The following is a 25,121-nucleotide window of genomic DNA, read 5'->3' on the forward strand; positions in this document are numbered from 1 at the left end:
TAGAGAAATGCGAGTTTGAATAAACTCAGATCCAGTTCTTGGGATACATAATCTCTTCTGAAGGGGTAAGCATGGATCCTGATAAGATCAAAGCAGTGGTGGATTGGCCTGTCCCTAGGAATGTTAAGGAGATACAGCAATTTGTTATATTTGCCAACTTTTACACAAGGTTTATAATGAATTTCTCCAAGGTAATTGCTCCAATTACACAGCTGACAAAGAAAAAAATGCAGCTTCATCCTTGCGCTTACAGTAGGTGTTTGTGATATTGTGTTTTTAGCACGACAGCATCGCGCTGATTCTCGGCGACATGGTGCCGAGATCTCGCCGACATCTCACACTCACTGGAATAGTGACAGCACATCCCAGCAAGCGCGTCATAGAAGCGACGGGAGATCCGACTTGGATTCCCGCCAATTCTACACGTGTGCAGCGTTTGTTATGAATCCTGAGGGGGAAGTCCCCGCCGGAATTTAAATAAAAATCTGGCATGGGTTCCCCCCTCAGGAGCATACCGGTCCCTTAGGTCTGTTATGGGTTGTAAGGAGAGCCCCCCTACGCCGAAAAAAACAGCGTAGGGGGGTCCCCCTACAATCCATACCAGACCCGTATCCAAAGCACGCTACCCGGCCAGCCAGGAAGGGAGTGGGGACGAGCGAGCGCCCCCCCCTCCTGAGCCGTACCAGGCTGCATGCCCTCAACATGGGGGGGTTGGGTGCTCTGGGGCAGGGGGGCGCACTGCGGCCCCCCCCACCTCAGAGCACCCTGTCCCCATGTTGATGAGGACAGGGCCCCTTCCCGACAACCCTGGCCGTTGGTTGTCGGGGTATGCGGGCGGGAGGCTTATCGGAATCTGGGAGCCCCCTTTAATAAGGGGGCCCCCAGATACCGGCCCCCCACCCTAAGTGAATGAGTATGGGGTACATCGTACCCCTACCCATTCACCTGCAAGAAAAGTGGTAAAAACACAAATAAACCACACAGGGTATTAAAATATTTTATTAGACTGCTCCGGAGGCCTCCCCTGTCTTCTTTAGCTCTTTTACCAGGGTAGGCTTCTTCTTCCGATTTCCGGGGGTCTTCTCCTGCTCTCCGGGGTCTTCACCGCTCTTCTGTGACGTCTTCTCCGCTCCGGGGGTCTTCTCAGCTCTGGGGGGGTCTTCTTCCATCTTCGCCGCTCTCCGCTCTTGACTCGGCGCACCCCGGTTCTTCCTCCCGCTGTCTGGTTCCTTCTCCTTCAGGGCTGGCCGCCGCTATACTGGCGGCGGTCAGTCCGCTCTTCTGTAACGTCATCTTCTTCTGTTCTCGTCTTCCGTCTTCTCCAGATGTTGACACGCCGGCCGGCTCTTCTCGCTGCAATGACGTGTGCCCGGCTTGCGTCGGATTTATATAGGCCTCACAGTCCCATCATGCTCTGTACCTACCCATGTGATACCTACCCACGTGGTAGGTATCACATGGGTAGGTACAGAGCATGATGGGACTGTGAGGCCTATATAAATCCGACGCAAGCCGGGCACACGTCATTGCAGCGAGAAGAGCCGGCCGGCGTGTCAACATCTGGAGAAGACGGAAGACGAGAACAGAAGAAGATGACGTTACAGAAGAGCGGACTGACCGCCGCCAGTATAGCGGCGGCCAGCCCTGAAGGAGAAGGAACCGGACAGCGGGAGGAAGAACCGGGGTGCGCCGAGTCAAGAGCGGAGAGCGGCGAAGATGGAAGAAGACCCCCCCAGAGCTGAGAAGACCCCCGGAGCGGAGAAGACATCACAGAAGAGCGGTGAAGACCCCGGAGAGCAGGAGAAGACCCCCGGAAATCGGAAGAAGAAGCCTACCCTGGTAAAAGAGCTAAAGAAGACAGGGGAGGCCTCCGGAGCAGTCTAATAAAATATTTTAATACCCTGTGTGGTTTATTTGTGTTTTTACCACTTTTCATGCAGGTGAATGGGTAGGGGTACGATGTACCCCATACTCATTCACTTAGGGTGGGGGGCCGGTATCTGGGGGCCCCCTTATTAAAGGGGGCTCCCAGATTCCGATAAGCCTCCCGCCCGCATACCCCGACAACCAACGGCCAGGGTTGTCGGGAAGGGGCCCTGTCCTCATCAACATGGGGACAGGGTGCTCTGAGGTGGGGGGGCCGCAGTGCGCCCCCCTGCCCCAGAGCACCCAACCCCCCCATGTTGAGGGCATGCAGCCTGGTACGGCTCAGGAGGGGGGGGGGGCGCTTGCTCGTCCCCACTCCCTTCCTGGCTGGCCGGGTAGCGTGCTTTGGATACGGGTCTGGTATGGATTGTAGGGGGACCCCCCTACGCCGTTTTTTTCGGCGTAGGGGGGCTCTCCTTACAACCCATAACAGACCTAAGGGCCCGGTATGCTCCTGAGGGGGGAACCCATGCCAGATTTTTATTTAAAATCCGGCGGGGACTTCCCCCTCAGGATTCATAACAAACGCCGCACACGTGTAGAATTGGCGGGAATCCAAGTCGGATCTCCCGTCGCTTCTATGACGGCTCTGTCTCCATCGCGGCAAGCCAGCTCGGCGCTGGCTCCCGCGATGGGGCTCGTAGGTGCTCAATCTCGCCGAGAAAGGGAGCGAGATTGACACAATATCGAATTCACCTACTGTATTTCTCTCAACTGATGTTTTCAGCCGAGAAGAATTATGACATTGGAGACAAGGAGCTGCTGGCAATTAAGGAAGCATTTTCTGAGTGGAGGCATCTGCTGGAAGGGGCTAAGCACCCTGTAACCGTTCTTACCGATCATAGAAATTTAGAATTTATTAGGTCTGCTAAAAGGTTGTCATCTAGACAAGCACGTTGGACCCTTTTCTTCTCCAGGTTCAATTTTGTTATATCATACCGCCCTGGGTCAAGGAATGGTAAGGCTGATGCCCTATCACGGATGTTGCCTGGGCCTCTCCAGGAAAGCAATTCTGAATGTACAATCCTGTCTCAAAACAACTTTCTAGGGGCCACAAGTTCAAAGACATTTCTTAATCTCCTCAAAGAGGGTTATGAAAATGACCAACTTCTTAATAATCCTCCTACAGACATTAACCTCAAGTACAACAATGGTTTTTGGACTCAAGAGCATTGCCTCTATGTACCTGAATCAGTTCGGGTAGAAGCCCTCAGGTTGGTACACGACTCTAAACTTGCTGGTCATTTTGGGGTTTCTAAGACAGAAGAACTCTTATCACGTTCCTTTTGGTGGCCTGGGTACAAGAAAGATGTAAAGAGATATGTGGCTACATGTCTAACCTGTGCTCGCAATAAAACACCCCGATCTTCTCCTCTGGGGTTACTTCTACCACTGCCTGTTCCATCAAGACCATGGGGGTCAGTTTCTATGGACTTTGTAGTCGACCTTCCTCTTTCAAAAGGGATGACCACCATTCTGGTAGTCGTCGACCGTCTCACTAAGATGGCTCATTTCATTCCAGTTAAGGGGGTACCCTCTTCCGAACATACTGCTGAGGTAATGGTTAGAGAAGTTTTTAAACTTTATGGAATTCCTGATGATGTGGTGTCTGACAGAGGGGTACAGTTTACATCAAAATTTTGGAAAAGTTTTTGCTCAGCTTTGGGTGTAAGAATTAATCTGTCCTCAGCTTTTCATCCGCAGTCTAATGGTCAGACCGAGAGGACCAATCAAACTCTGAAGCAATACCTTCGATGTTTCGTGAGTGATCTCCAGGATGACTTGGTGGACTACCTTCCTACAGCAGAATTTGCTTATAATAACTCTAAACATAGCTCCACTTCCCAAAGCCTATTTTTCCTAAACACTGGGTATCATCCAGTTTTTATTCCTGATCTCCCTATCTCAACTTCAATTCCTGCTGTTACCAACAGCCTAACTTCATTACATGAGATGCAGGAGAAATTGACTGATACATTGAAGGAGGCGCAGGAATATTACAAGAAGTAACGACGTCGCCGTTACTTACAATTAGAACGAGCACAGCTGCATCTTGTCCTGGCAGCTGCGCTCCATTCTGGGCACCGTGAGCGTCACTTCCGGTGCGCGGCCTGTGCGTTCCACTCTGGAACGCGGAAGTGCGACCGCGTTAGTCGCGGCTCCTCCCCCTCCTACCTGGCGCTCTATTTGAACGCCCAGGACAGACAGCTAGGCATTCCTCTATTTTGTTAGGACGCCAGCTGTCATCTGGGAATCCGCAGCCATCACCACAACCGGCATTCCTCTACAGGCCATCCCTCCACAGCCAGCACCCTGCTACAGGCCATCCCTGATCTGGACCACCAGCACCGTCAGTCAGCCACCACCTGAACCGCAAGTACACAGCCTGGCTAACCTGCCTAGTAGTCCTTGATTGCCTAAGAACTGTGCTATCATTACCAAGTATTGTGGAAACCTCACATGCCTGCTCAGTAGTTTTCACATGCCTGTGATCTGTGCTTGTCTTGCCTTGTATTACTGGAAGTTTTCATGCCTGCTGACTAGTTCTCACATACCTCTGATCTGTGCTATTCTTACCAAGTGTTTCAGGAAGCCTTTCATGCTCGCTCATAGCCCTTACTAGCCTTGTGACGCTGATGAAGGAATAAGTGTCAATCACTTCTCTGAGGCTGTGATGACTGAACCCTAACTTTCTACACTGATTGAGAGTGAAACCTGGGTTCAAACCTGAGAAGCCTCCGCAGTTGTGATCCACACATTTAGAACCCAGATAGGCGTGTTGTGACATAAGACATAATAGAGGAACCTTTTAAAAATGGATCCAGCGGAGCTAGCTACTCATTTACTTGGTCTTTCTCAACGGGTTTATACCCTCACTGCCTCCTTGCATGAACTTCGTTTGGAGAATGAGGCCCTCCGTAACCTTGCTAATCAAAACGTTGCACCTTCCAGGGACCGTCCGGAACCTAAGGTCTGCCCTCCTGAACCCTTTTCCGGTGATAAGAAGCTCTTCCGCCAGTTCATCAGTTCCTGCCAACTAATGTTCGAATTACGGCCACGCACTTACTTCTCTGACAGGATCAGAATACTCACTTTAATTTCCTATCTTAAGGGAGAACCCAGAGCTTGGGCAGACGCCTATTTGGAAGAGCAAGGGGAGCTTTTGGGTTCCTTCAACACTTTTCTGGAGGATATGTCCCTCCTCTATGAGGACCCTAACAAGCAGCTTACTGCAGAGAACACCATCAGGAATCTTAAACAGGGTAAGTGTCAGGGAAGGTTCCCCCCGCTGGTGTTACTGCCTGGTATTTGGCATGCAGTACTGTGGCCCACCACCAGGTGTCTCCCGACAGTCTTGGACTGTCGGGGGAGTTCTTCCCTGGTGGTGCTATGTTATCCTTGGGCTGCAGTACTGGCGTCCACCAGCGGGGGATTCTTGGCAGTGTGGGGCATACAGCCCTTCCTGCGTTCAGGTGTAACCTGAATGTAATTAGCAAGCATATATATACCCGGCGTGTGCAATCAGTCCTCGCCCTGGTATCGGTCTACTTACCTTGATCCTTAGCCTGTATCCTGACCCTGATTTCTGGACCTGATCCCTGATCTTGATCCCTGCCTGGACTTATCCTCCCTGATTCCTGTCCCCTCACCCATCTGCTGACATCCCACGTGTATGACCTCGGCCTGGCTTGTTTTTGAATACGGTATCTCCCTTTGATTGTACATACTGTTTGCTGTTTATTGTGCACTGGTTGTCCCCACATATTGTAAATAAACACCTTTTACTTCACTACTAACCTTGTTGGTTCTCTCTGTGCAGTCACACAGTACTGATCTACTAGCATTCCTGACAGTATACCAGGGCCATTCCTTGATCAGATGTGATTGCTTTGAGGAACCATCCTGGTGTAGTGCGTTGCTCTAGACATGGATTACAATGAAATCCTTTACTTTTCTCTGCTGGCAGAAGAGGATGAGGGGTATTGTCGCCAGGTTTTGGAGGGGTTGACTAGTGACCAGCTGAGGGAAACTATCCGATCAGCTCATTCCTGGGTGGATCAGGGTTACATGACTTTTGATGATGTTCAGGCATTAATTTGGTTGTGTGTAAAGCCAGCCCTGTCATTTATTCCTGACGGCAGTGATGATTTCTCTCCCCCCTTCAGTCATGACCAAGTTGAATCCCTGGTGTGGTTATTAGAGGATGATCCGACGTATTTTGATGAGCATTATTCTTCTTGTGCCCAGCAAAAGTTGTCTGAATGCATTTGTTCAGTGCAGTCTCTGATTAGTCAAGGTGTGTGTGAACCTGCTTTTGTTCAGTCTGTGCTGCAGGCATAGTCAGATCTCCTGATTTCAGCCAAATCACTCCATTCCAGCCCTGCCATTAATCACCTGCCTTCCCAAGGATCCATCTGTCCATCACCAATGGCAACCCCAGCCCAGATAATTTCGCATCCTACCAAATATTACTACCCAGTCTCTACCTGTTGTTCCTACCCCGCTTTCAATCCACCTGCCTCTTCCCTTCCACCTGTAACAACTTCACAAAAATCTCCTCCAGTCATTTTTCCTGTGTCCCTGCCGCATTCCAACCCTTCCTCCTACACAATCCCATCCTTTTCATACGTCCCTCCCGTTAACAAGTCTGCAGTGTCTAAATCCAAAAAGAAGCGGAAGTACTTTCCGACTCACACCATTGTGCCAATTGCCCAGCCTGTTGTTCCACTGCCAACTGCCCAGCCTGTTGTTCCAGTGCCAACTGCCCAGCCTGTTGTTCCAGTGCCAACTGCCCAGCCTGTTGTTCCAGTGCCAACTGCCCAGCCTGTTGTTCCAGTGCCAACTGCCCAGCCTGTTGTTCCAGTGCCGGCAGTCCAGCCTGTTCCAGTACCAGTGGTCCATCCTGTTGTTCCAGTACCAGCGGTCCAGCCTGTTGTGCCAGTTGCCCAGCCTGATGTGCCAGTTGCCCAGCTTAACGTGCCAGTTACTCAGCCTGAAGTTACCATGCCAACATACCAACTTGTTGAGCCCCCGTTTGCTGCCCAGCCGGAGGTGTTCCTGTTCGCTGCCCAGCCGGAGGTGTTCCTGTCTGCTGCCCAGCCGGAGGTGTCCCTATCTGCTGCCCAGCCGGAGGTGTTCCTGTCAGCTGCCCAGTCCAACGACCCGGAGCCTGCTGCCCAGCTCGACGACCCGGAGCTTGCTGCCCAGCTCGACGACCCGGAGCTTGCTGCCCAGCTCGACGACCCGGAGCTTGCTGCCCAGCTCGACGACCCGGAGCTTGCTGCCCAGCTCGACGACCCGGAGCTTGCTGCCCAGCTCGACGACCCGGAGCCTGCTGCCCAGCTCGACGACCCGGAGCCTGCTGCCCAGCTCGACGACCCGGAGCCTGCTGCCCAGCTCGACGACCCGGAGCCTGCTGCCCAGCTCGACGACCCGGAGCCTGCTGCCCAGCTCGACGACCCGGAGCTTGCTGCCCAGCTCGACGACCCGGAGCTTGCTGCCCAGCTCGACGACCCGGAGCCTGCTGCCCAGCTCGACGACCCGGAGCCTGCTGCCCAGCTCGACGACCCGGAGCCTGCTGCCCAGCTCGACGACCCGGAGCTTGCTGTCCAGCTCGACGACCCGGAGCTTGCTGCCCAGCTCGACGACCCGGAGCTTGCTGCCCAGCTCGATGACCCAGAGTCTGCTGCCCAGCTTGACGACCCAGAGTCTGCTGCCCAGCTTGATTTGCCCCTATCTGCGTCCCAGCTTGATGTACTTTTTGCCCAGCCTAAGATTTCTGTCCCCGCTGCCCAGCTTGAGCGGCACTTTGCCCTGTTAAAAGTCATGGACCTTCCTCCGGCCCAACTTGATGTGACTTTATCTGCTGCCCAGCTTGACACCACAGACTTCCCCCAGCAACATCTAATTGGAGCGTCCGGAGGCCGCTCCTTTGGGGGGGGGTACTGTCAGGGAAGGTTCCCCCCGCTGGTGTTACTGCCTGGTATTTGGCGTGCAGTACTGTGGCCCACCACCAGGTGTCTCCCGACAGTCTTGGACTGTCGGGGGAGTTCTTCCCTGGTGGTGCTATGTTATCCTTGGGCTGCAGTACTGGCGTCCACCAGCGGGGGATTCTTGGCAGTGTGGGGCATACAGCCCTTCCTGCGTTCAGGTGTAACCTGAATGTAATTAGCAAGCATATATATACCCGGCGTGTGCAATCAGTCCTCGCCCTGGTATCGGTCTACTTACCTTGATCCTGAGCCTGTATCCTGACCCTGATTTCTGGACCTGATCCCGATCCTTGATCTTGATCCCTGCCTGGACTTATCCTCCCTGATTCCTGTCCCCTCACCCATCTGCTGACATCCCACGTGTATGACCTCGGCCTGGCTTGTTTTTGAATACGGTATCTCCCTTTGATTGTACATACTGTTTGCTGTTTATTGTGCACTGGTTGTCCCCACATATTGTAAATAAACACCTTTTACTTCACTACTCACCTTGTTGGTTCTCTCTGTGCAGTCACACAGTACTGATCTACTAGCATTCCTGACAGTAAGAGACCCGTAGAGGACTACATTTCTGAGTTTAAGCGCTGGAGCAGAGAGTCTCAATGGAATGATATCGCACTCCGGAACCAATTCCGGTTAGGCCTATCGGAAGCTATGAAAGACGAGCTTGCTCGTATTAAGCTACCTACATCCCTAGATGACCTGATGCAACTCTCAGTTACTATTGACCGCCGCCTCCGTGAAAGAAAGGCGTAACGAGCCAAATCATACAACCCTCCACCTCCTAGGAGATCTATATCACCACCTACAGATGTGCCCATGAAGTTAGGGACAATCAGGGGGCCACTATCCCTTGCTGAAAAACAAAGAAGGAGAGCCCTCTGCCTATATTGCGCTGGTCCTGACCACACTCTTTCCAACTGTCCACTCCTCAAAAAGAAGCCTGAAGGTAACATTTCTCACATTTGTAAGCTCAACCGACATAAGACCATAACTAACCGCTACATTTTCATTCCTCTCACCCTACAGTGGGACCACGAAAGGATCACTGTTGAAGCCATGGTCGACACTGGAGCCTGTGGCAACTTCATTAACTTAGGACTAGTTGAATCCAATAAAATTCCATGTGTGATTAAGCATACCCCTCTGTCAGTCACCTTTATTCATGGTTCCAGTTCCTCTTCGGGCCCAGTGACTTCTCAAACACATCCCTTGTTGATCACATGTGGGGACGGTCATACCGAAAACCCTTGTCTTTGACATCATCCCTTCTCCCTTGTTTCCTATAGTGCTCGGTCTTCCGTGGATACTCCTCCACCAACCCTCCTTTCAATGGTCTGACAGGACGGTCCACCTACAGTCCACTTACTGCTTAGAGACCTGTTACCCCATCTCCCCTATCTTCATCACTGAGGTTCTGTCAGGGGACCTTCCTACCCATCTACATGACTTCGCTGACGTATTCAGCAAAACCAGGGCAGACACCCTACCTCCACACCGAATTTATGACTGTCCTATTGATCTTATTCCTGGCTGTCCCATTCCTACCGCTAGGATTTACCCGCTCTCTCAACCAGAACTTGGCCATCTTAAAGTCTATCTAGACGACAACTTGAAGAAAGGCTTCATTAGGCCATCCACTTCTCCAGCTAGTGCAGGAATGTTTTTTGTCAAGAACAAGGATGGTTCCTTACGACCTATAATAGATTATCGCTCTCTCAACACTATTACTGTCAAAAATCGCTACCCTTTACCTCTCATCCCTGAGTTAATCAAACGGCTACAAACCTCATTTTTTTTTACAAAATTAGACCTCAGGGGTGCCTATAATTTGATAAGAATTTGCTCTGGCGACGAATGGAAAACAGCATTCAAAACTCGCTATGGCTTATTTGAGTACACAGTTATGCCATTCGGATTGTGCAACGCACCCGCAACCTTTCAGCGGTTCATCAACGATATCTTCCGGGATTTGCTTGATGTATGTGTTGTCATCTACCTTGACGACATTTTGATTTACTCTAACAACCCTCAAGAACATATCAAACACGTATGTTGGGTCTTAGCCAGACTCAGAGCACATTCCTTGTACGCCAAGATAGAAAAATGTGTATTTGGATAATCATGTATATCCTTCCTTGGATACTACATCACCCCCGAAGGCATTCAGATGGACCATTCGAGGGTTGACTGCATCCTTTCCTGGCCTGTTCCACGCTCAAGGAAGGCACTACAGCGCTTCCTCGGTTTCTCTAATTACTATCGCAAGTTCATCAAAAGCTTCTCAGCAATTGTGAAACCACTAAATTGTTTAACGAGTACAAAGATTCCCTTTGCCTGGTCTAATGAAGCTCAACTTTCCTTTGACACACTTAAGCAAAGATTCTCCTCGGATCTGATTCTCCAACTGCCGAACCCACATTGTCACTTCGTTCTAGAAGTAGATGCTTCACACTTTGCCTTAGGAGCTGTGCTCTCCCAACGGTAGTCCCCATCAACGCCTTTACATCCTGTCGCCTTTTTCTCCAAGACCTTATCACCTGCCGAGAAAAACTACTCTGTTGGAGAAAAAGAATTATTTGCCATTAAGGATGCCCTAGCTAACTGGAGGCACCTCCTAGAGGGGACCACATACCCTTTCACCATCCTCACAGATCACCGTAACCTGCAATATCTTAAGGCCTGTAAAACCCTGTCCGCACGCCAGGTTAGATGGAGTCTGTTCTTCGATCGCTTCGATTTCCAAATCTCCTATCGTCCCGGTTCACAAAATGTCAAGGCCGACTCATTATCCCGCATGAATGAGGAAGACAATGTTGACATTCCTCCTCTTCCCATCATTCCCCCAAACCACTTTGTTGGCCCAGCTACTTGCTTCAAACAGTTGCTCATCCAAAGTTGCTCCAGGATTGCCTCCTTACCCAACGGTCTCACAAGACTTGCCAATGGCCTATATACTTACGACAACAAACTTTACGTTCCCCCCACTCTGCAACTTTCACTCCTTAAACAACTCTATGACAGCCCCTTGGCTGGTCACCCTGGTATCACAAAGACTATTCACCTTGTCAAAAGGAATTATTGGTGGCCAGGAATGACCAAAACCATACAGGACTACGTTTACTTCTTGTGTAACTTGCGCCAGCAGCAAACATTCTCGAAGACCTCCTTATGGACTGCTAACCTCTCTTCCCGTACCAAAGAGACCTTGGGAAGCTGTCTCAATGGACTTCATTGTCGACCTCCCCAGGTCACAGGGAGCGAACACCATCATGGTCACGGTTGACTTATTAACTAAGATGGCTCACTTCGTCCCCATGTAAAGTTTGCCAACCTCCATCCAGACTGCGAAAGCTTTCATCGCCCACGTTCTCAAGCTCCACGGGTTACCATCTCGGATGGAGGTAGTCAGTTTATCTCCAGATTCTGGAAGGCTTTGTGTGAAGCATTGCAAATCGACCATCGCATGTCCACAGCATACCACCCTCAGACCAACGGGCAAACAGAACGTGTCAACCAAACACTTGAGCGTATATCCGCTGTTACTGTACCCATCTCCAGGATGACTGGTTCCACCTACTTCCTCACGCCAAATTCGCGTACAACAATGCCACCAGTTCATCTACCCAATTGTCTCCATTTTACGCAAATTATGGATTCCACCCTAATACTTTGCCCTCTTCCTTCCTTCCAAGTAACGTGCCAGCAGTAGAAGACTACCTCTCCACTCTGAAAAAGACTTCTGGAATTCTTCGTTCCAACCTCCAAGCAGCTCAACAGAAACAGAAACTCTACTACGATGCTCACAGGACAGCACCCCCTTCATATAAAGGTGGGCGACTTAGTCTGGCTTTCCACACAAAACCTTCGGCTTAAAGTTCCTTCCAAGAAGCTTGGTCGCCAGTTAACTGGTCCCTTCCCAATTTCACAAATAATCAACCCTAATGCTGTGAAACTGCTACTTCCTCCGGATTGGAAGATACACCCTTCATTCCATGTCTCGCTCATTAAACCCTTCAAACCTAATCCATTCCCTAACAGGGTACCACGCCCCCCTCCTCCGGTAGAGGTATTGGGTGAGGTTGAGTACGTGGTCGAGAAGATCCTGGATTCCAGAATGCGGGGTTCTACTCTCCAGTATTTAATACGATGGAAGGGCTACGGACCTCTGGATGACTCCTGGGAAGACCCCTCACACATCCATGCTCCCCGCTTAATCAGGGCGTTTCATCGCAGGTACCCTAATCGCCCATCTCCTAGAAGGAGCCCCGGAGGTGCTCCCTTGAGGAGGGGGCTATGTAACTACGCCGCCGTTACTTACAATTAGAACGGGCGCAGCTGCATCTTGTCCTGGCAGCTGCGCTCCGTTCTGGGCACCGGTGCGCAGCCTGTGCGTTCCACTTTGGTCATGGCTCCTCCCCCTCCTACCGGGCGCTCTATTTGAACGCCCAGGACAGACAGCTAGGCGTTCCTCTATTTTGTTAGGATGCCAGCTGTCATCTGGGAATCCGCAGCCACCACCACAACCGGCACTCCTATACAGGCCATCCCTCCACAGCCAGCACCCTGCTACAGGCCATCCCTGATCTGGACCACCAGGACCTCCAGCACCGTCAGTCAGCCACCACCTGAACCGCAAGTACACAGCCTGGCTAACCTGCCTAGTAGTCCTTGATTGCCTAAGAACTGCGCTATCATTACCAAGTATTGTGGATCCCAACCTGCAATGGTTACCGACTTTTGGCTCGTTCCCCGACTCCGCTTCTGCTTGTTATATCTGCTTCTGGACCCAGGCTTGCTCACCTCCTGGTGGGGCTATCCTGAAGACCACGACCTGGCACTAAGACACAGCAAAGCCCATATCCACCATCAGGAGCTCTGGTGAATACCGGTTAGTGCTTAGACCCCGCACCTCAGGTGAACCCGTGTCATCAGCCAGGGTGACCTGTGTGAATATCCGCTCTGCTGCTATAGCTACTGGCCTCTGAGCCTGACTCCAGACCGTGACAGTATGCTTGTCTTCTCTTACTATAAGAGGCAGAAAGGAGCTGCTGGAACTTCAAGTGTGCTCATGCTTCTACATGGAGACAAGGTGCCTGAGGCATATGTACCTTCTCTCCCTTCCTTGTCCCAATCCTGGGTGGAGGAGTTTAGTGGACGGAAACAGCATACAGGCCGGGCCGTCAATTAGGGACCGTGATGAGGCCTTTGTACAGCCTATCTTGCTGGACGTATCTTATCACCAAGAGGAGAATTATGAGGTGGTGTATGGGTGTGTCAAAATTGCAGTAAAACAATGGGAAGAGCCTATAACGTGGGCCTAAATACATAGTGCAGCGATCAGAAGTATGTAATGAACATACAAGTGTAGTACAAGTGTTAGGTGTATGTATTTTTAGCAAGTAGAAAAAATACCCTTTGATCTTGCCAAAAAATGAATTGTCCTTCATACTTCTTAAAAGTTAAACTGGGAGCATAACGCAATGTTACCTGTACAGAAAGTCAGGGCTTATGAGTGGGTAACACGCTGAGTGCAGAAATCAGGAGAATGCACTCTACAGAGCACAGGGATCAGCACAAAATGCTCAGTCATCTACAAAGGGTTAGTACTCGCCCACATACCCCCTGATCCCCTGTTGTGACAGTGGGCCACTTAGCAACATCATTCATTCACTGAGTTCTGTGAATGAGAGAACTATGAGGTATGAGCAGACAGCTACACTGACAATCTGTCACCCGAGATGCAGATGCAATGCTTTCCTAATTGAATTTGGCATTTTATTTAGCGGCACATGTTGAGCATTCAAATGTTGAGCATGTTGAGCATTGAGCATTCAAATTCAAACATGTTGAGCATGTGCTGCAATTGTGAGCAGAAATTCTTGGCTTACAGTTGCAGCACATCTGTATTATAAACTGCTGTTTGTCAAAAAGGCAAAAAGGAAAAAAATACAAAGGATGTGGCAGGATTGCCTCCTAAATAACTGACCTTATGCCGCGTACACACGGTCGTTTTTTGTGATGAAATAAAACAACGTTTTTAAAAACGTAATTTAAAATGATCATGTGTGGGCTTCACATCATTTTTTGTCTTCTAAAAAACGACCAAAAAAATATTTGAACATGCTTCAATTTTATATGTCGTTTTTCAAAATGTCGTTTTTTGTGTCATAAAAAATGATCGTGTGTGGGCTAAAACAACGTTTTAAACTACGTTTTAAACCCGCGCATGCTCAGAAGCAAGTTATGAGACGGGAGCTTGAATGGAAAAGAGTGCCGTCGTACGTGTTGTACGTAACTGCGCTTTGCTAGAGCATTTTCAGAAAACAATGGTGTGTGGGCAACGTCGTTTTTTATGATGAAGTTAGAAAAACTTTGTTTTATTTCATGATGAAAAACGTTGTTTTATTTCATCACAAAAAACGACCGTGTGTATGTGGCATTAGGTGCTTAGCCGCACTCTAAAAAGCAATCCACTAATGATTGCTTTAGGAGCAATGTATATAGACCTACTATGATCAGAAATGGTAATGCTATCACTTTGCTAGCCACTTGATGAATCTAAAATATTTTGGTTCATTTGGAAACGGTCAGTCAGGAAAATAACATTTATTATAGACACCGTTGTGTTTATCTAAAAAACATTGTTATGTACAAACCCAACATGCAAATGTAGGTGAATCAAATATTCTATAATATTGTAACCTCTTCACGTGGCATTCATGTAGCTAAGTAAATTATCCTTCAGTTCTGGAAATAATCCTCTACATTAATACACACATTGGATTTCTGCACAGAAAATCTTCTTAAATCCAGATACTCATTTTAGTTACTCTAAATATGAGTGTTTGTTTTCCGGTTGCTTCTTTTAAATGAGTTCTTAAGAGTTTTGCTTATGTTGTCTGTCTATTTAATAATTTGATACATGTTACAGTTTGTGTCTTACCCGTGCTGGGCTCACACTCTTCCAAATCTTCATCATCACTAGGACACTCAGCTGATGCAACCAGAAGATCATCAGAATTCTGGGTAAGGAAAAAAGGGAGATTATTTTTTGCTATTTCATCAAAAACTCAAAGTGGATGTGATTGTTTCAGTTTAAATATATAATGTACCAGAAACATTAGTTTTTCTGGTTTACTTTAAAATAAGCAATATTTATATAAACCACTTGCGGTCTGTCCTATTGTAATAAGAGTGGCACAGAACTGAGCGATTGGTACCATGATGCTGTGGTCAGCCCAGGTATCATGTATTCTCTATGACCAAACCTAGCGATCACATGCTCACTAAGTAAATATTTTTTATAAATAGCATCCATTCATGATTCATTAATTACTATTGTGATCTCAGTGATTGGTCACAGTGATTACATGGTTTACACGGCCAATCACAGTGGCCCTGTAACCTTGAATTACAGTAAACCACAGTCATGAATTAAAGCCATTAATTATTTCAGAATTATGTAAAAAAATAACATCCTGATCACCAGAGTGACTCTGGTAACTATATGTAAAAATAAAATTAAAAAACACCTAAAAACACTATTGGACACTGCAGGGTATTTGTTCATCTAGAGCCCTATGTCTGCAGCACTCAATAATGGCAGAGCAGTGTGAATGTCTTTACTGAGAAACCAGAGAGCAGTACACCTTAATGACAGGCAGAGAAGTGCATATTTGCTATATGAATTGAAACTTGGCTTGTTCAGCAGGGACTGACTGAATTTCAAACCATGTATGGGCAGGCTGATTTATACAGAAGTTAAGTAGAAGTGGAAACCCTGTCAGGTTTTTTCCAATCAATTAGTGCTGTCGGCTATAGCCTGCGTTACTGATTTGTATTCTGACGGAGGGGAAGTCTCCTTACCATCACAACACAATAGCTCAGCGGAAAGAACAGTGGTGTCACTACTCACTAGGGTTGGTGTCACCTGGGGCAGTAAAACATGGTGTCACCCCAAACAATTTTTTCCCATATAACACTGTATATTTATACAGAAGTTAAGTAGAAGTGGAAACCCTGTCAGGTTTTTTCCAATCAATTAGTGCTGTCGGCTATAGCCTTCTGACGGAGGGGAAGTCTCCCTGCCATCACAACACAATAGCTCAGCGGAAAGAACAGTGGTGTCACTAGGGTTGGTGTCACCTGGGGCAGTAAAACATGGTGTCACCCCAAATAATTTTTTCCCACATAACACTGTATATAATGGCAACAGTAGCAAATTTGAATAACAATATTATTACTAATCAGTTTCAGTTTCTTCAATAACAATCCAGAGCATTAGTGCCAGTTTCTGCAATAATAACCCCCAGCATTGGTATCAGTTTCAGAAATAATAACCCACAGGATTGGTGATGGTTTTAGCAATAGTAACCCCCAGAATTGGTGTCAGTTTCTGCAATAACAACCTACAGCATTGGTGCCGGTTTCTGCAATAACAACCTCCAGCATTGGTGCCATTTTCTGCAATGATAACTCCCAGCATTAGTACCAGTTTCTCTAATGATCCCCAGCATTGATTCCAGTTTCAGCAATAATAACCCACAGCATTGGTGCCAGTTTCTGCAAGAATAACTCCCAGCATTGGTGCCAGTTTCTGCAATAACCCCCAGCATTGGTGCCAGTTTCCACAATAATAACCCACAGCATTAGTGCCAGTTTCCACAATAATAATCCCCAGCATTGGTGCCAGTTTCTTCAATAATAACCCCCAGCATTGGTGACATTTTCTGCAATAATAACCTCCAGCACTGGTGCCAGTTTCTCCAATGATACCTTAACATTGGTGAAGTAGCTGCAATAATAACCAGCATCAAAGGTGGTCAGTGGCAATATGATATTTTAAAACTCGGCAGCATTGATGAGTTAATTAACATTGACCACTTCTAAAGCACAAAGTGGCTACTGGCCACTACTGCATTAGTGATCCATGGCAGTGTTAATTAACACCTTTGTGCTGCATTAGTGGCCAGTGGCAGTGTAAGGGGTTAATGTACTTATGCTGGTCACTGATGCATTAGTGACGAGTGACAGTTTATTAACCCCTTTGTGTTGTATTATGAATGGGTTAATTGACACTGACACTGGCCACTAATGCAGCACAAAGGGGTTAATAAACTGTCACTGGTCACTAATGCATCAGTGACCAACATAAGTACATTAACCCCTTCATGCTGCACATTATTGGGTAATGGCAGTGTTAGTTAATTAATGCCCCTTCACCTCCAATTACAAAGCCCACCACACTCCCCAAGGAGTAAACTTGTCCAGGGCACTGGAAAAGTTTTATGGCTGAGTCACTGCAGCATTACATTGTTAAGCAATATATATTCTCCTCTGTCCAGGGGCGGACTGACCATTGAGGCACCCGGGCATTGCCCAAGGGCCCCATGCCACTAGGGGGCCCCATCATTGTTGACAGGCTCAGTAAAACCAGGGACAGTATGTAAAAACCTGTGCTTTCTTTACATCTGTCTCTGATATGTCCGAAACCGACATGCTTTTGATGTGAAAATCCCAAGATTTTAGCTGCCCCGCCTCTGCACTGTCTCCTGGCATGGTGGCCATCTGTAAGCCCAGGGGCCCCATAATCTTCTATTGCCGGGGGGCCCCATGAGTTGTCAGTCAGCCACTGCCTCTGTCTGCTCACTTATTTTAGCCAGACAACATTCTCTCTCAGACTCTTCCTCGCGCGCCTCTCTCTCTTCCTGTCCCGGCCTTAGTATGACATCATGTCAGAGGCGGGGACTAGAAATAATCTGTCGGGCAGAGTGGAAGTGCAATGGATGTTTAATAGTGTTGAGTGCAGAAGCATTCCAGTATGTGGTGGCTGGTGCTCAACATTTTTGGAGGAGCGCAAGCAAATTGAAAAATTAAACTGTTAATGCGCCTGCAAATGCCCTGTAAATAGGTGATTCATAGGTTTATCAGGTGATTATGTATTTGTAGCACTACCCCCGAAGGAGCTGCTTGTTCAGTTTGGGTGGCTCCTCATGGCTCCCCCGCCGTCTTAGGGGTGTATGGTGCAGTAGTAGTAACGGAATGTCCACGACAGGTGTCTTTTGTTGTGCTCTTTATTACCCAGCTGGGTAAAAACAATCAAACTTGTGGTGAAGAAGGTACAGTTGAAAGGAGAAGAAAAATAGCAAATTCAGGCATAGCAATAGGGAAACAATCCTGGTCCCACATGTAACACTTCTTGCGCCACTCCTGCTTGAGTGGGAATAGCGTACCTGGACAGGCCTCTCTCACTGACCCGGCAGCCAGAGTATTGCTCAAACTTTTAAGGAAAAGTCTCTGCCTCAGACCCTCCTGGAATGAAGTGAAACCTTTTAGGGAAAATTCTCTGCCACAGACCCTCCTGGAATGGACTCGGAGAGAAACCTCTGCCACAGGCCCTCCTGATTGTGGTTACGGAGATGAACCTCCTTGATAGAATTACGCCTGGATCTCCTTCAAGTTGCTTTCAGGTACCGACTGACAGGTGACCAGCCTCTCAGTGTCCGGATACCTCGATCCCCGGTGGTTTGTCGAGACCCTATTGGATCGCCAGCCTCTCACTGGCTCTCCTCAGATGGACTCCCCACCGAACAGCTATACCGCTTGGGATCTTCAGGATTGGGAACCCAGTTGACCACTGGGCTCCATGCCACAGCTTAAATGTTCCAGACCAACATGGTCCCGGAACCAGGAACACCGCGTGGCACATATGCCCCGGACCAGTAGGCCATAACGCTGGGGCGCCGTGGTGCAGTCACCCTAAAGGTGGGTGCCGCACTTAAAGAAGAAGACCCAGAACCAATGGCGTCTGCCCCATAAAAAACCCTCCCTCAGCATGCACAGCGAGGCTCAACCCTCTGGATTGGCTGCTGTGGAAGAGCACCCAAAACTTGACTCCACTGCTGCCACCTACTGTGCTGGGGTGAGAAGAGCACCCCAGCAACAACAGAATGAGCCCACAGCACAGCCAAGCTGAGACAGAGACCTAAGTTTGAACACATTAACTGGATCAGAGTTCAATTAACACTCTGATCTCCCTCTAAATTTAAATAGCACCGGTACTTTGAAGTAACCAGGCGCTACATATTATTACTGCTAGATAAAACTGTTCCCCCTCAATTGCAACCCCACTGTGCCAATCAAATGCAGCCTCATTCCAGAGTCTCCCTTTACAGCAGGTGCCCCCCTTTAACATCAGGTGTCCAAACCAGAGTCCCCCTTTACATTAGGTGTCCCCATCAGCATCCTCCTTTACATCAGGTGTCACCATCAGAGCCCTCCTATACAGTACATCAGGTGTTCACATCAGAGTCCCCCTTTACATCAGATGTCCCCATGTCTGTAGACCTGCTGACTGCTGTGCCCATTAGAAGAGATTCCCACCATCCCTGTATGGAGTTCCCAGATCTGGACACCTGCTGTGCCATTTATGAGGGGTTCCCAGTGATGCAACCCAGCCAGCAGCAACACACAGGGACTGGGAGTCAGTCAGGGACAGCGTGACTGGCTCCTTACAGGACCACTTTTTTTTATTACTAGCTATGGGGGAGCAGTGCCCCTGTGCTCAATATGGGCCGGCCACCAATGCGGTTCCCGCTGCAGGTCTACAAGCGCACTGTGCAAGGTCTCTTCTCTTGGACTTCGGTGGTGATCTGTGCACCTCTGTGCATGCCTAACCAACATCAGGCAGACTTTAGCCAGCACTGCTTGCACTCTGTCACCTCCCCTTTGTTCCGGCACTGGTTTCACTTCTCTGTCAATGTCACCCGGGTGCGGCCCGCACCCCCTAACACCTCCATAACAATGCCACTGGGAAAGGTGTGTGAACTCTCTGGTTGGACAATTTGTTTTTATAATGTATGGCCAGCCTTCGCATGTCTGATGCTTGGCAGCTGATACGTAGGTCCGATGTGTACCCTAAGTGCCCATTCACACCATGCCCGCACATGAATAGCACAGAAATGCATGGTGCCATTTTGTGCGATTTATACTGTAAAACACACTCCATTTGCGATCTGAAGGGGGTGTTAATAGAAAGTTAATGACACCCCAAACACATGTTGCAGTGCGGTTGCCCGCACCTGATCACATGGTACTTTTGTACCATGCAATCCGGTTACAGTGTGGTTTAAAAAGTAGTGCATGCACTAGTTTTGGTACAGTGTGGTGCGATTTTAGCTCATTCAGGGCTGGTTCATACCATGCCTGCACATGGATCGCACAAAAAAGTGCTGTGTGTTCTTGTGCAAATCACATGATGTTCTGTGCGGTGCAATTTTGAATGGGCTAAAAATCACATCACACTGCAACAAGAGTAGTGCATGCACTACTTTTTAAAATGCACTGTAACCGGACCACATGGTACAAAAGTACCATGCGATCTGGTGTGGGCAAACGTACTGCAACATGTGTTTATAAATCTTCTGTTGCAAGTGAAATATAGGAACGAAACTACAAAGTAAGGGCCAGATTCTCAGTGGAGAAACGACGGCGTATCTCCAGATACGCCGTCGTATCTCTGCGTTGTGCCGTCGTATCTATGCGCCCGATTCTTAGAATCAGTTACGCATAGCTATCTATTAGATCCGACAGGCGTAAGTCTCTTACGCCGTCGGATCATAACTGCATATTTATGATGGCCGCTAGGGGCGTGTACGCTGAGTTACATGTCAAAATATGTAAATCAGCTAGATACGCAAATTCACGAACGTACGCCCGGCCGACGCAGTAAAGTTACGCCGTTTACGTTAGGCTTTTCCCAGCGTATAGTTACCCCTGCTATATGGTGGCGTAAGTGCAGCGTACCAATGTTAAGTATGGCTGTCGTTCCCGCGACGAAATTTGAAAATTTTACGTCGTTTGCGTTACTCGTCCGTGAATGGGGCTGGACGGAATTTACGTTCACGTCAAAACCAATACGTCCTTGCGGCGTATTAGGAGCAATGCACACTGGGAGATTTCCACGGACGGCGCATGCGCCGTTCGTGAAAAACTTCAATCACGTCGGGTCACAGAAGATTTACATAAAACACGCCCCCCTGTTCCAAATTTGAATTAGGCGGGCTTACGCCGACCGATTTACGCTACGCCGCCGCAACTTACGGAGCAAGTGCTTTGAGAATACAGCACTTGCCCGTCTAAGTTGCGGAGGCGTAACGTAAATCGGATACGTTACGCCCGGGCAAAGATACGCCGCTGGACGAGAATCTGCCCCTAAGTTGGTATCGCTGTCCATGGATACTACACAAAATATTTCCAAATTCATCAGAACAATGTTGAAATTTTGCCTATCCCATGTAGGCACCATGCAACACATACTGTATGGTGAAAGTGCTCCTCCTTGCACCCATTTTGGGATGTTAAAGCACCTGAAAGCCACACAAAATGGATGCAATTCTGTTCCTCCTCACCTTTCCGGTCTATCCCCACTAAACCTCAGGACCTCTAAGCAGCCTCCACTGACAGGATTTCCCAGGTCCTTGCAGCACATCTGCCAGTACCACACCACCAGCTGAAGACAAATATCTCTGTCCCATCTGCTGCAATGAATAAAAAAATACAGTCCCTGCCACCCACATGCCCAGCGTCTAAATTCAAGCTTGTCAAAGCTGCTGGCTTTACAACCCCTGCCTTTCCATCTGGTGAATTTTGCCCCTTCTGTGAATTCGCAGAATGTGCTGTACCACAATGGCAGGTTCCCAGATGCTATTTCTTTTCATGTAAGGCTATTCCAGCTGTCTATCATCACATGGAAGGCAATGTTGTGGCATCATTGGGCAAGGCAGTCAGCCTGCAAGGTACACGTTACTGCTGAAACGTGGTCCAGAAAGCATGATCAGGGATGATTTATTTTGTTCACGGCACACTGGGTAACTCTGCTTGCAACTTGGAAGGATGCAGGACAGAGCTCAGTGCTGCAGCTTGTTGTGCTGCCACATTTCTGTTTCAATGATTTTTATTGAACATTGCAAGACATTTCTGACATTTTGGTGTAAACTGTTAGCCTTGTGATAATTATACAACGTGATCTTAACAAAAAAGTAAAACATTTTCTACCAACCTGCACATCCAGTGTTGTATAATTACAATTCCGAAAAGAACAAATGCTAGCACAACCAGTCAACATTACTGTAGTCTAGAAGGTGCTGCCACATTTCCATACAGCTAGTGGTGATGATGGTAGATTTGTCAGCTCCACTCCTTCCTCCTCCTCCATGAACCACAAGAACCCCTTAAGCGTTCAAGGGGCAATTCAATGAGTCAGGCTGAAAGGTGCCATGCAATGCTTCAGCTGGTCTGTCTAGGGGACACAAGAGGAGAGGAAGAAGAAGGAGGAGGAGTATTCTGGCAGCTTTGGAGGCACTGAAGCAGAGCAAGACATACCTCAACTACCTCAATTCTTAACAGATAGTTTTCATCCCACGAACCATTGGGAGTAGTACGTGGCTGGGAAGAAGCAGGACTCTGCTTCTCATGTCTCCACATGTGCATGGTGCATGGGCTCCCTCATTCACCAAAGCCTGCAAAAGTACCTGAGAATATGTGGCATCAAGGAGAAGGATCACTATTGGTTGGCAACCCTCCTTGACCACCGTTACAAGGGGAAAGTCTCAGAACTCATACCATCCCCACAGGGAGGGAGAAGAAGATGATACTCTTAAGGACACCTTAAAGAAGTGTTTATGTAACACCTTTTCTGACTCTGGTAGGTTACAGTCTGGTGGAAAATGTAGTTTTGAGGCTTCTGTTGTACAAGAGAGATGCAATGGAGAAGGAGGCCGCTTCAATGATGCATTTCAAATTTTTTGTACTCCTTGGGGCCCAGGGCTGTCAGCTTCCACATCCCATCTGCAGCATCTTCATTATATTTTGGGAGATTATCTAGGGGCGAAAACATATATGGAGAGCTTTCCAATTGAAGATCCACTTGGTTACTGGGTCATGAGAATAGACCACTGGCACAGACTTGCCCAGTATGCAATAGAGCTTCTTGGCTGCCTTGCATCCAGTGTGTTTTCCGAACAGGCATTCAGTGCTGCCGGAGGTTTTGTGACAGATAGAAGAGCACATCTGTGGACCAGCTGACATTTATCAAAATGAATCGGTCCTGAAATAGCAGCAGCTATCAAGTCCCTGATGCCGATGTCGCCGATTAAAGTGGTTATTTATCCACTGCAATTAAATGATCTTATCCCCCCTGTACCATAATACCCAGTGTCTCTGTGTTATGTAAAAAATCTTCCGATCTGTACCTGTATGAGCTCAGCTGATTCCTCTGCGCTATTCACTCTTGGACTCACAGCTCTAGTGGGCAGGGCCGAGCCTTCCCGCCAGAGCTGATCCGCTCTATATGCTCACTACGCAAGTTGCATAGGGCCCCGCAAATTACTCGAGGCCCCGCCTCCCCCTTGTGGGTGCAGGGGTGGCGCCGGTGGAATGGGTGTCCTTCTCCCAGCGATCGTGGAGAGAGAGCCATCCGGATGTTTAGAGCGCATGTGCAGGTGCATATCATTGCAATTTTTGACAGCAAGGCCAGTTCTTGCTTTCATCAAGAGTACCTGTATATGGTTATGGTGTAAAGGCACCACCGGCACCCAAAGACACATTTTTCCGCACCTGTTTGACATGTGCATATCATTGCAATTTTTGATATCAAGGCCAATTCTTATGCCGTGTACACACCATCACTTTATGTGATGGAAAAAAACGACATTTTCTGTGAAGTAAAAAACGATGTTTTTGAAACTTCAATTTTCATAAACGACGTTGCCTTACACACCATAGTTTTTTCACAATGCTCTAGCAAAGCGAGGTTACGTTCACCACTTTTTTCCATTAAAGCTCGCTTCATAACTAGCATAATGCGCGGGTTTAAAAACGTCGTTTTAAACGTCGTTTTTGCTACACACGGTGATTTTTTGTGAAACAAAAAAACGACGTTTGGAAAACGACACAAAAAATTGAAGCATGCTTCAATTTTTTTTGTCGTTTTTCACAAGACATAAAACAACGTTTTCCCCCACACACGGTCATTTAAATTGATGGTGTGTTTCATCAAGAAATAAAAATAAAAAAATCCTTTAAATATCCCCTTAGTCTGCCTAGGGTTACAGTGTGAAGGCACCACCAACACCCAAAGCCCAATTTGTCCGCACCTGTTACTTCTATCCAAAGTCTGAAACAGATACCTGAATTTATCCCAAAAATCTCTAATCTTGTTCCGAGTGCACTAAATTGTGGCCTCATCATACAGACGGGCTCCCCAAGTAATTGTTTATAAATCAAAGAAAGATCGATTGTAAACATTTAATTTCTTTGGCTTTATAAATGTCATTATTGCTGCAGCTGGCTCTATACACAATACAGATGTGCCACACTACAGGCAGACTAATGCCGCGTACACACCATCACTTTATGTGATGAAAAAAAATGACGTTTTTAAAAACGTCACTTTAATTGACTGTGTGTGGGGGAAAACGTTGTTTTATGTCTTGTAAAAAACGACCAAAAAAAATTGAAGCATGCTTCAATTTTATGTGTCGTTTTTCAAAAGTGCACTTTTTACTTCACAGAAATTGACTGTGTGTAGCAAAAAACGTCGTTTTCTAAGACGTTTTTTCATCCACGCATGCCCAGAAGCTACTTATGAAGCAAGCTTCAATGGTAAAACGTGGTGGAACGTAACCTCACTTTGCAAGAACATTGTGAGAAAAACGATGGTGTGTAGGCAACTTCGTCTTTGAAAATTGAAGTTTCAAAAACGTCATTTTTTACTTCACAGAAAGTGTCGGTTTTTTTCATCACATAAAGTGATGGTGTGTATGCGGCATAAGGGGATATTTAAATAAATTTTTTATTTTTATTTCTCATTTTGATGGTTTCACATTAAACATCAGTAAATCACTGCTCATTTTAAAAATTATGTTTTTTACAAACTTTGTGTTTACTAATATGTCCACTTATGCAGTACACAGACCCCCATAATCATTGTATGTCCATGCATATAAGCCTTCAAAATGGGCACTTTTGATTTTTCCAGTTCGAGTCCCATAGTCTTCAATGGGGTTCTTTATTCGGTTCCAAATGTTTGCCATGTTGAAAGTTCTCCCACAAACCAAACAGGGGGTCATTCGGGCCATCTCTATTTAAGAATAGCAGAGACTTTCTGGGGGTCCATAGTGATTCCGTCGGTGGAAATGA

At 47.7% G+C, this 25,121-nt stretch overlaps 1 protein-coding gene across 16 annotated transcripts in view; it reads right to left on the reverse strand.

Annotated features, from left to right (window-relative positions):
• The window catches only part of NRXN2 (neurexin 2), a 2,907,124-nt gene that overhangs the window by 73,909 nt on the left and 2,808,094 nt on the right, over window positions 1-25,121 (reverse strand). For all 16 annotated transcript variants that reach the window (XM_040327841.1, XM_040327834.1, XM_040327835.1 and 13 more), the window contains one exon: window positions 14,866-14,944. In XM_040327841.1, the coding sequence (XP_040183775.1) occupies window positions 14,866-14,944 (79 nt within the window). The remainder of the gene's footprint in view (window positions 1-14,865; window positions 14,945-25,121) is intronic.

The sequence above is a fragment of the Rana temporaria genome, chromosome 11, assembly GCF_905171775.1.
Source record: "Rana temporaria chromosome 11, aRanTem1.1, whole genome shotgun sequence".
In the NCBI taxonomy this organism is placed as follows: Eukaryota; Metazoa; Chordata; class Amphibia; order Anura; family Ranidae; genus Rana; species Rana temporaria.